The sequence below is a fragment of the Rhea americana genome, unplaced genomic scaffold (assembly GCF_003343005.1).
Source record: "Rhea americana isolate MKP2758 unplaced genomic scaffold, rheAme1 scaffold_75, whole genome shotgun sequence".
NCBI lineage: Eukaryota > Metazoa > Chordata > Aves > Rheiformes > Rheidae > Rhea > Rhea americana.
The window spans coordinates 4,195,328-4,207,322 of record NW_028186923.1 but is presented as its reverse complement, the minus strand read 5'-3'; the positions used below and the strand labels follow the sequence as shown (position 1 = coordinate 4,207,322).

General features: G+C 46.8%; 1 protein-coding gene across 2 annotated transcripts in view; it reads left to right on the top strand.

Annotated features, from left to right (window-relative positions):
- Positions 1 to 5,439: 5,439 nt before the first annotated feature.
- SETBP1 (SET binding protein 1) overlaps positions 5,440 to 11,995 on the top strand; it is a 240,819-nt gene continuing 234,263 nt past the window's right edge. For both annotated transcript variants that reach the window (XM_085322235.1, XM_085322234.1), the window contains exon 1: positions 5,440 to 6,099. In XM_085322235.1, the coding sequence (XP_085178361.1) occupies positions 5,608 to 6,099 (492 nt within the window). In that variant the 5' untranslated portion in view covers positions 5,440 to 5,607. The remainder of the gene's footprint in view (positions 6,100 to 11,995) is intronic.

Below are 11,995 nucleotides of genomic sequence, written 5' to 3'. Positions count from 1 at the left end.
AAGGAAGGTCTAACCTCCATTTTCTGTACTCTGGTCAATTCGATAAAAGTGTGATCACACGCTTCCTGCTGATCCTCATCAGGCTTGTTCTTACCATGGGGTAAGAACACTGTGCTTGAAACTCCTAGACTTTTGAAAGCAATAATGAAATATGGGTTGTTGGGTTTTTTTATTGCTAACGTGGGTTAACTGAGTTCAGTGCAGCTTGCTGTATGCCAGGCTATTGAGGGTTTTTTTKTGTGTGTGTGTCCCGTGATGGATTCTGAAGTTTCACTGACACTTTTCATAAAAACAGGTTTCTGACCAAAACTTTCCCTCGGGTGTCCTGTGGGTTGTCCACTGGCCTGTGCTCCAAAGGCAGCTGCATTTCAGTGGTGGCATATGTAATTGAGGAAGCAACCCAGGATTCTTTGGCGTGAAAGGTGATATGTCATAATTAAATATTGCTGTATAGTCTCTAGCGCTTTGTGGTGAAGGGGTTTAGAAAGATGGAGTGTAAAGAAGCTTCCAGGATTTTTGATATTTTGCAGGGATTAGGGATTTCCTAACAACTGTACAGCACATGGGAGAATGTGAGCTCCAAACGCTGAGTGATAGATGTGGGCTCAGGAGATGTGGGCTCCGCTTTGCTTTCGGTGTGACACGCTCTGACCTGTTCCTAAATTTCCCATTACTTGATCCCCATTAATTACTGTTCTTTCATTTTAAGGTATTTTGGACTGAATAGATAAAAAGAAAGCAGTCTTAGAGGCTAGTCATGCTGGGATTTGGGTAGCATCTTCTAAAGTTGCTCGGGGCTCTCTACTGCTCTCTACTCCCTGTGCTTGATCAGAGCAGCCCGAGTAGCAGTGTTGGGCTGCTGAACCTGACTTGCTTCTGGTTGTTTGTTCAGCGGTGCCTATGCATTTTTTGTTTGCTTATTACTAATGTGATCGTTACTGTGTGTAGGGCAAAAGCCATGCCAAATGTTATACCCTCTTTCTTATATTCCGTGAAGAATTCAAAGTATCTTTCTTTTTTTTCCTGTTTCCAACAAGGCAGTGGTATCTTACCCTTGTTTTTGTCCTTAGCGGAAAAACTTTCCAGTTTGAGCACTTTACAGTCCTGGTAGTTGAATACTTGCAAATATGCAGTTGCCTGAGGCAGGACAAGGAAGTATATTTGGAGCCCATTAGGGCAGACACCTAGCTTGAGTCAGAGGGAGGTCTTGGACTTGAGGCCCTTTCCTCTAGAAGCCTGTCTGAGGTGCCCAGAGGTGCTGATAAGAGACATGTGAACAACCATAGCAAGGCTGAGCACGCAAGCGTTTGATTATTTCTCAGTACTTATCAGAGGAAGCGTGAATCTCTCCCTAATTAAGAGCTAATGCCAACTTCTGTGAAATTTGTTGTCATTCACCTGTGAATTATCCTCCTCAAATTTAACTTGACTGCAGGAAGCCTGCTAGTGGTAACACTTTCCTCTGGGAGCTTAATTCGGATGGTAAAATGCATCTGTAGTTGCTTATTGAGCRGGACTTGATGCTCTGAGCCTCAGAGGCATGGAAGGTCAGTTTGGGTAACCACTTAAAAGTCTAGACAAGCCCGATCTCTTGGGTTTTTAAAACAGAGCTAGAAATCTCTTGGGAAAAAAAAAATAAATAAATAAAAAAAACCCTTCCTCGCTAGATTTTCAGGTCTGCACATTGCCAGTTAAGGCAGAAGAACAGCTAGAGGAAAAGTGTTTATTGCCTTCTCTTAGCACTTCTCCTTGCAGTCCAAACGGTGGCCTGGAAGGCAGAGGCATGTGAACGTGAGAAATGGAGAGAAGCCCAAGAGATAGCAAGTTGAACCAGGCCAGAAGCGTTCCCAGTGATTTGAGCCAGGGCTGTTCTGGGGACTTTTTGTCCACTTGTGCTACTTACAGGAGTTCTACCTCTTGCTTTTTTTCTCCCCAAGCTCTTGTTTGATTTTTTTTTTCAGCTGCGAAGAGCAGACCCCTGTATCTTTGGCGTGGGGGGGTGGAGGCACTGACAAAAAGGTATTGTGGTTGCAAGCGGAGAAACACAGCTCTCATTGAGAGAGCCCTTGCGGTGGGATCGGCCGTTAGCGTGTCTTGTGCTGCCTGCCGCTTCCAGGCTGAGAGTAGTTCCCACAACTGCAGCCTGCCCCGAGCTGAGGAAAGGAGGAGAGCGCGGGAACGGGGTTACTTGCTCACAAGCCTGCAGTGAGGTTTCCTAATTAGCCAACGCACATGCAGCCTGCCCAAACAAGAAAGACGAGTATAATGTCCCTGCACCGAAGTCATTTAACTATTAACCCTGAAGGAGAGTAAGGAGATACCTAAAACAATTACCCATTTGATTCTGCATAGCATTTGAGCATGGTGTTATTTGTTGCTACCTGCAGATCTGTTGATACCATCATTTGCAGACTCTTAGGTAATGTGAGGCCAATAATTTAAGTAGGGTTTTAAGCTGGATTTAACGTGAACCCATCTGACACTGGCGTGACACGATGACTTTATTCATCCGTTCCTTGTCCCTGCTAACCTGGAGGTGCACACCCAAACGGTTTGTGTGTGACGGAAAGCGCGGGTCTGAGACCCAGGACCAGACCGCTGGCAGGAACSTGGTTTTTCATTAGCCCTGCATAAAGCATCGGCCAGCAATTCAAAAACGTGAAAGCACCTTCCTGAGTGGAGAGCTTTATTTCGGATCCGTTTTGACGTCGGGTCTCAACGCAAACCCAGCAYGCCCAACGGCTTGCCGCGCCGGTGGCCGTAACTGCAGTTGCTTCGCCGCGGCCTCCTTGGCTGCTTGGTGCGGCGGGCACGGCCCGGTCGGTGGTGGCCTGGCTGCGGACCTAGACGCTGTGTGTGAGAAGCCTGCTCTTTCCTACCAGCAGCGAGAGAGGTTAATCGGCCGTGGGTGGAGGCCGGCACAGAGTGCCCATTGTACATGCGTGCATACCAGAGCAGTAACTCCCTGGAATGCTGCACAGCCGAGCTTTTACCACCTTGTGTTTATGTTGCAGCACAGGAGTGTGTGTACATTGTGTCCCTCTCTAAGGAGATTAACAACGTGAAATGGCAGATAAATAAGATAGCTTTTTTTTTTTTTTTTTTGATTGGACCAGTTGGAAGAGGAAGGTAGTCCTGACTCCCATCTCCTCCATAGATGCAAAGGAGAAGCAGGGTVCAAGGTCGGTCAATTAGGTGGAGCAGTGCCTTGCAGCTGGGCGGTTTTAATGTGCTAATTGCATTAGTAATTAGCAGCTACCACATGGTAAACACTCTTGGGTTTAAAACTATGTATGWGCATTGACTAATCCACCTTTTGGATAGGTTTGAATGAAGTAAGTGTTGCCCTTCTCCTATAGGTGGAGAAAGGAGAGAGCTGCTAACTGCAGGGTGAGTCAGTGTGGGAAGGGGCAGAGCTGCAGGTGCCTTGGGTCTGTTGGTTCTTCCAGATCATCTTAAATGAGATGAATGTGACAGCAGCTCTGGGAATGAATCTCCTTTCTRTTGCCAGAAGATATGCAACCTAAGCATGAGTGTTTTCATACCATTTTGCCAAGGTTCTTCTAACTACTGTGAGCTACAGAAACTACCTCTAAGGCCAGATGGCAGTTCAGGTTCCTCCCTGCCCCTCCTGCTCAGGCTGTCAGCTTGTGCTATTTGTGGGAACTTTACTTGAATTTGCATCTGCTAGGACCTGGGTGGAGGTCACCCAATGATTTCATGGAGCTGTAGGTTGTTTAGGACTTTCCATTACTAGTCATATGGACCAGAGTTGGACAAGTGACTCATGGCCATACTCTAGTGGAAGTGCAGCTGTGTAACTGAGAAAAGGTTCTTGTTATTATGTCTTTTTTGAATTTTAAGCTTATGTAAGGTACTCTTAAAAAGCAGAAAGAAATCAGTGGTGAAGTCCTTATAGGAAGGCATCTGTGACCTGTTGGTGAGCTGYGCTTTGAAGTAAAACACACTGAGAGTGCTGTTATGATTTGGTGATAGGTAACAGGATTATTTCTGTTTCTCCTTTACAGTTTATTGCTACTAAGAATGGCCTGGGAAATCCCTGGCTGTACTCAGATCTTGCCTGTGTTTGGTCAAGAGGCGTGGTTTGGCATTATAGTATTGGCATTAAAGCTAATCTAAGAGGGAGCTACTGCTGAAAGCATAGGTCTGTACCCCTAGCACCTACTCCTGGCAGCATGTTCTTGTTTCCTTCTCTGTATGCCAGAAGCAATACTCCTCTGACCCCTTGGGAGACTGTTGTAGGGTACTAAAGCAGCATGAAAGTATCTCTCTTTTTTTTTCTGAGGTATTCTTCTGCTAATTTTGTGTCCTGATCTGGCTTGCTGTAGGGTGGGGATTTTATACGGGGGAGTTTAGAGAGAGTGTGTGAAACCACCTCAATATTAATGAAGAACAGCTTTCACAACAGCTTATATGTATTTCTTTACCAAGTGCTTGGTATTTGGCTCAGGCTTTTTATGTCACTGGATGATACATCTCTTWGCCTTAGATGATAGCTGCTTCTATTAATTTTGGCCAAGACTTTTTCAGAAGATACTGGATTTGAGTGCTCCCATTTTGGAGGGTTCAGCTGGCAGTATCTTTCAAGAAAGCCCAGAAACAGAAAGGTGAGAGCACAGTCTTCATTTCTGATGGCCAAGGCCTTTGGCACAAAGTGGTGGTAGTCAAGGGCAGAAGTAACTCTGGAAAATGTTGACTTCAGGTTTCCTCCATTGCCCTCAGTGCTTAGGTACCTGCTATGCAAAAGACCCAGATGGATCCTTGTACACTTCCAGCAGCCCTGGGGAGTATCTCAGGCTCCAGACAGCATGTGTCTGGCCCAGTGAGTGTTGAATAATTCATYCAAAGTGGAGTCCCTCATAGAATAGCCAGCAGCTGAGTGCTCATGTGTCTCGCCTGGGAAGTGGGGGAAATAAAGTTTGCAACTCTTCTGCCTGATTCATAGGGCAAAACTGTTTTCTGTGTTCTGATCACTGGGTTATTGTTTAACCTAAGGCAAGCAAGTCTCTCTATAATATAATTTCTATTATTTATTTATTTATTTTTAATCTGTAACAGGGAGCATTCTGAAGTAGCAAGAATGTTCACAGGTATGGAGAGCTGGTTTCCCACTCACCTCTTTCCCAAATCCAGGGTTTAAGGAGTAGGTATTTATACACTGTTTTCTATGGTTTTTAGATATCTGCTGTTATCAGTGTAGCAGTACACATGGCTATCGTTCTTTCGTTCAGCTCTTCTACAGTACCAGATCCAGCCCTGGGAAATGTTGGGCAGCATCAGTTCCCATTTCGCTTCAGGGAAAGTATTTGAGATGTTGCAGGGGAAGCCCGGGCGTACTCAGTTTCAGTCATTTCCACGGTTGCATTTGGTGTATGTGTGAGTGCTAACTTCCTTTTTCTTCTCCTTTCTTTTGACAGTTGCAGATTTGATCTCTTCTGAGCTCCTTGCAGCGTCTGGACTATTGGGACTCTGAGTCCTGCAGACAGCTACCATTTGCTTCCTGGGATCGTACCTGCCCTTTTTCTCTTCATCGCCTCCCGTGCTCCCCTTCTCTCCGATAAGACTCCAGTGTGTTGTGTTACTGCTATGGAACCGAGGGAGACTTTAGGCAGCTCCCGGCAAAGGGGAGGAGAGGCAGATTTTCTGCCAGCCACTGTTACCTCTGCAAAGCCTCCACCTGCCTCCAGCTGCACGGGGGAGACCATGCTGCCTGCCTCRGGCTCGGGGAAAGGGATCCCGGTGAGTGGAGAACGGATGGAGCCTGAGGAAGAGGATGAGCTGGGTTCTGGGAGAGACGTGGATTCCACTTCCAATGCGGACAGTGAGAAATGGGTGGCAGGAGATGGTCTGGAAGAGCAGGAGTTTTCCATCAAGGAGGCTAACTTCACAGAGGGGAGTCTAAAACTAAAAATCCAGACCACTAAGAGAGCTAAGAAGCCCCCAAAGAACTTGGAGAACTACATTTGCCCTCCTGAGATCAAAATCACCATCAAGCAGTCTGGGGAGCAGAAGCTCTCCAGAGCTGGGAAAAATAGCAAAGCAGCTAAAGAGGAGGACAGAGCACACTCCAGAAAGAAGGTAAGGTCCTTCTCTGTCCTGTAGTCTCCCACCCATGCGGATCTCTTCTTCCATAGCGGTTGAGAGCCAGCGCTGTCAGCTGCCCCGGGCCCTCCCCACCGTCCCCTTGCTGTGTGCAGTAGACCGTCCTGCTCGCAGGAAAGCAGCCTGCCCCAGGGGGCAGAACTTGGCTCTGGAGGTTAAACGCTGTGTGTGTGGTTGTGTGGGGATTTTTTTTCTCTCTTCTTTTGAAAGCATAACCAGAAGTAAACAGGCYTGTTACCAAAAGTATGCCAGGATGATGGGATTTTTTTTCTTTTACCTTTRGGGGTTGGAGGGGACGAAGGAAGAGTGCAGCTTTGTTCCTGGTATCTCCTAGGAAGGGAGTACCAGCAGAAGAGTTGCATCTGCTCAAACACAGGGTCTTAAGCCTATGCTACTCCTGAAAGCAGAGGGAAGCTAGAATTAAACCTGCCCAAAGCAGTTTCTGTCCAAGATGTAACCTTCGCACAGATTGCAAAGCCCTGTGTGGCTACGAAAGAACTAATACAAACTAGGTATCCTCCAGCATTCCTGTGTATGCTGTGGAGATGATCTTGAACTATCTTTCATATTAACCAATTCTGAAGAGATCAAAAGTTCAGCCAGGCCTTTTCTATTTTGTGTGTAATTGAGATTTAAGATTAATCATTACGCGAGTGATAAATGAAGGAACCCACTTCTCAGCCGCTTTGTGTCTGAGCACAAATGCTCAAGCCTTTTGGCAGTTACAGCTTTTGACGGCATCTTAAAATACAGGTATGTGCGCAGAGAACAATTGAATCCATTCCTGTATGCCAGGCTAACGGCTCTATTATTCTTGATTACAGCATTGTGCTAGCAACACTATAGTTACGCTTGAGAAAATACTTCCATTATAAGTCTCATTTTCTTCCTGATGCTTATCATTTTCTTGAAATATCCTTTTGTAGAGAAGTTTTTGATACTGTAAGTTGGGTAAAAAAAAATGGTCCTTTTTGATTTAGTCAAGGAGAGGAAGAGAAAAAGTGGGGAGAATCCTTTCCTCGTATTAACTTTTTTTTTCCTCCAGAAGCACCCTTTTGTTTTGTTGTTGGCTTAATTTTCAGTAATGTAGCGTGCACTTAGTTCTCGCAGACGTTTAGTTGAAGTGTTCTGAGCAGCACTGTGGGGGAAAACCTTGTGACTAAGCACGTTATTTTGGGTGTAGAGGTGTTTTGTCCTAGGTGTTAGACAAAGGAGCCTTGCTCCCACGGAGGTTTTATCGCAGTATAGTAGTTCACCTCTGCCTCTTTAGCACCGTGGGAGTTTCATGACGAGTTCGGTTCGGAATCCACATTTGATGGAAGATGCATGAGTATCTCCAAAACATGGACAAATTCATGGGCAAATTCCTTTGGGATTTAAAACCACTGATTAGAGCTGCAAGGATAACTTGGCCTTCCTGTTCATATAGCTTTGATCCTTCATGATGTAGAAGCTCTCCACTTTTCTCATACATGTGGTAGATGCTCAAAAAGCTGCTCTAAGTCTGAGGAGGCTAATTGCCAATGGCTCTCTGCAGAGGCAGTCTCCTCCTCCAACTGATCTAGAACAGAAATCTGTTAGCAACTCTAAATCACGTTTTTTGAAGCAGACTATCTCTTTCCCACTCACTCCAGGCAGAGCCTGGGGAGATTAGCATTACTTGCTTTGAAACTAGAAGATAAACCTGGAAAAAACCTGAAATCAAGGGGATTTTTTTTTCTTAGACTCCTTGTGAATGATGTACTGTGTGCATGGATTTTTTTTTTTTTTCTTAAGCAGAAAGGCACTGGAGGTTTGGCCCAGGAGTGCAACAAGATTTTTTTTTTTTGTGTGTGTGTGTTGAAAAAGATAGGCAGCCTTCTCAGCATTAAGTAATGTCTCCTTTCACTCCCCTTTCCTCTCTGAATAGTTCTGGAGACTTGGGGGAAGTTAACTGTTGTGTAAGACCATATTGATAACAAGGGTGTCATGAGCAATCCTTCCATGATCGTGCAGTGAGAAAAACAACTTGCTACCCCACACCTACCACGGGTGGACAGGGGAGAATGTGGATGCTTAGAAATCGGAGCTTTTGTTTCCATTTGTCATCCAGTCAGGCAGGTATGGAAGAATGGACACACCTTCCACATAGCCATCCAAAGAGAAGGTTAAACAAACAAAACTAGCAGTGAGGAAGCTGTATGTGAAAAAGAAACCCTCACAGCGTGGTCACGCTCTGGGTGAGATCTTAGTTGCGTGAAGATAAGGAGTTTCAAAGAGGTGGATCGTCACGGCCCCGATGCAGCCACATCTAGCATATGTTTGCAGCCACATCTAGYGTATGTTTGCAGACTGTGCTCTGACTTGAAGCTCTTTGGGGCTGCACTGGCCTGACCTGACCGTAAAAAGCCGCAGGTGGATCCTCTGAGCAGATGGGGAGAGGCCCGCTGTACCCGTGCGCTGATTAGCATAACACCAACGGCTGCTGCGTGGCAGCTGCTGAGCTGGGGCTGAGCGAGCTGGAGGTGYCTTGGCAGCAGCAAAACCTGCAGAGGGACTTGAAGGCCTGTGGTGCTGTGACCTTGAGCGATTTGACACCCAGAGACCTGTGTCACCCTCCACAGGGTGGATGGTGATGGGTCCCGACTCTGCATCTCCTGGGCAGCTGCCCCTTARCTTTTGGGTTCCTGAATCAGGTCTCGACTGCAAACATCTTGTATCAAGGCATGATGAAGGACACTACAGGAGAGACAGGTCAGAAATAGGTGAGAGAAACGCTCCAGCAGTCAAAGCACATGATTGCTGTAATAGCTGATATGTGTGTCTCATGGCAGTTACGGAGATTTTTGTAAAGATAGGGTTAGGAGGAAGCAACAAGTTGAAACTTGAGTTGAGCTGAGGCTCTCTGGCCCATCTGTGGGTTTTCCTGCATGACAGCAGTGTGCAGGTAGTTTTTGCATATACTTGCAGAAAYGTCCTGAGCTGCAGCAGGGCTAAGACAGCAATGGTCGTATTTAAATCATTCTGGCAGTTTTGATATTTCAGTGACACTCACTTGTCCAGAGCTAGACTGTCTGWTTGCCTGTTGTTTTAATCTGCATGAACTCCAGAAAAGCGTCTGCTGGGAGGAACAGCAGCAGCAGGCAACAACACACTTGCATCAGTGGGCCAGATATTCAGCTGGCRTGATTCCACTGCCCTCTGTGGACTTCTGCCAGGAGAGTTTGGCCCAATGTATATATTGGCCTTGAGCATGAGAGTAGAGTCACTGAGTTTACTGCCTAGCTGCTGCATGTAGGACTGTGCTGCACTGATCCATCTGCGTGGAYGCAGGGTTGAGCATAACCTGAGCTAGAAACACCATGCTTCTCTTCCTGGCAGGTAGGACTGGCTGCCTTGCACCTCCTGGAGAACCACCTGAATTTCCCTTGTCCCCTTAAGGAGGAACGAACTCTGTTAGGACTTGAAAAATCWCTCAAGTTTGTTTTATAATAATTTAAGCTGCCTCTCCAGTAGTTCCCAGTGCTTTGAAATAGCACTTCAGTGTTCTTGCAGGAGTCGCGATGCTSCTAGCGTAGAGGGCAAGTAATGAAAACATGGAAGCAACTTAAGTAACAGCATGTGGGTACACAGAGGACTGGTGATGCCAGCACTGTGAAAAGGGGCTCTGARCTGGGGAATAGGATTTATTCAGTGGCCACTTAAGAACTGGCATATCTTCTTCCTCCCCAAGCTTTCTCCTGCTCTGCTAATTAGGCAATATAGGCTAGCGCCTGCTTTCCTAAACTGTGGTTGGTGGACCRGTGGCGATTAAAGCGGAGCTGTGCAGCACACTATGTGCTGAGACTCTGTTTTACTTCACTTATTTATTTTCCCCCTTCTTTGATTCCAGCTGCTACACTATATTAAGAAGAAGTAAACATGCATTAAATACTTTCCTCATGTTGCTTTTCCGCCTGAGCGATTGCCCCGGGGTGCTAGGCGGTGGGGAGGGAATGCAGGAGGCAGTCTCGCTGGGTGTGGTTGCCTTCATCCCCCAGTGAGGAAGGTGAGCGAGTGAGAGCTCCTAACCCAAGAGCTCTTGTGATTTCCTGATTTCCTCCTGCTTTTCGGGGGCCGCTCTAAAGACGAACTCCGGCTCGCTCCGTCTATGCGGGCGCTCGTGCAGYGCTCTGAAAAAGCAGAGATGTTATGTAAACCTTTTGCTGGTGTTTCAACCATCCTGGGGATGGAGCGGGCTCAACCCCTGCCACTTCTCAGCCCATGGGCGGATCTGTTTTCACTTCGCCTGGTTGGAGGGGAGGGATGGAGGGGGGAAGAGTAAATAAATAAAAGCAAGGTGCCCAGAGGACGAGGTCCTGGCCGCGCGTGGCGATGCTCTCCCRCCTGCAGCAGGGTTGCCTCTAGCCGGACGCGCTCCGAGAGCAGCTCTTCCTTCGGACCAGGGCGAGCACGCTGTTGGTTTCGAAGGGCACGAAAAGCGTGGCACCAAATGGAGAGGAGCGATCTGTTCCAGGCCTGTTGTGCAGCATTTAACAAGCCCCAGATGAGTAGTAATTCCCTGGTTTTGTTTTTTCAGTTTCCCCTCTGCCTTCGTTTGCTGCCCTCTGTTTTCCCTTATGTCTGCAAACACTTTTTTTTGTTGTTTTTTTTTGTTTGTTTTGTTTCTCCTTCTTTTTAAGCATATCCTGACAAAGTTTATTTGGAGTTTCCATCATATGCATAATTCACTGCTTCAGGTGATGTAAATTTTTTTTTCCTTTTTTGAGAGCTTGGGATGGGTGAGCACACTTATTGCTGCAATACAAGCAGCAGCAAGTCGATTGGAAGTAAAGCTTCTGCGTGTGCAGTCAGAGGAAGTGCCGTCCTTGGATTTTTCTTGCTACATGGTTTTTGATTTCCTTTGGATTCCTGCAGGTATATCCCTTTTGCCTGCAGGAAGCTGTCCTAGTGCCTTTTCCCTGGAAATGCCATTCACTGCCTTTCTTTTGCTTAGCCCTGCAGAGGCAAATTTCTGCTTGGGTCCTCCCCTTCCTCTTGCTTCCCTCCTTGAGGGATTGCTCATTCACATGCTTTTCCCTTTGGACCCCTCCTTCTTCTACAAGATCATAAACATTTCCCYCTGTTTCTGTCCTTCTTTGCATCACTGTGCACATTTTGCCTTTCCTCCCAGTTCTCCTGTGCCTCCACATCCCTTGCCAGATTGCCCCTATGCCATACTCCCATCCCTGGCCATTGGTGTGCATGATCATCAAATTGCTCATCAGATCTGCTCATCTMCCTTTGCAAAGGGCATCCCTGCTTGAGATTTGCTCCAGGTGTGTGAGCTCTTCTGAATAGCTTTTGGGGAGCTCACTTAAGTGCTTGCTCCCTGGGCTGTATGGAGGTCAGCAAGGAGAAGTTGTTGTGCATTTGTGGTTATCAAAAGAAGGAGCCCCCAAAGCCTTTTCAGCTCAGACCTGTTTTTTTATGCTGCTTTGGTCCCCAAACTAGCTTAGAGAAGTCTTGAGGCTGGCTGCAAGTGCCTAAGACTTGTGCTAGCAATGGGAGGTGAAGGGTGGTGTTGTAGACATCAGCCCAGGTCATGGGACAGGGGCAACCTCCAAGAAATGCTGGTACAAAGGAGGAGACTCCTTCTAGTTGCATTAAGGTGACACTGGGTTTTGAGCAGCTGACAGACCAGTTCAGAGTCGCTCAAACAGGCACAAGGCTCTTGGCGTTCTTACAGTCTCTCTACCCAAGCATACTGGTGCAAAGTTATGTGAACTCAGCTCTTTGATATTTATCCCAGGTTTCTTTCTAGCTTTCCCGCCCCCCGCCACCTTACTGTGTTGTTGAAGACTCAGATGAAGCAGCTGCAATTTGCCCTCCCACTACAATCACATTCTCCCCC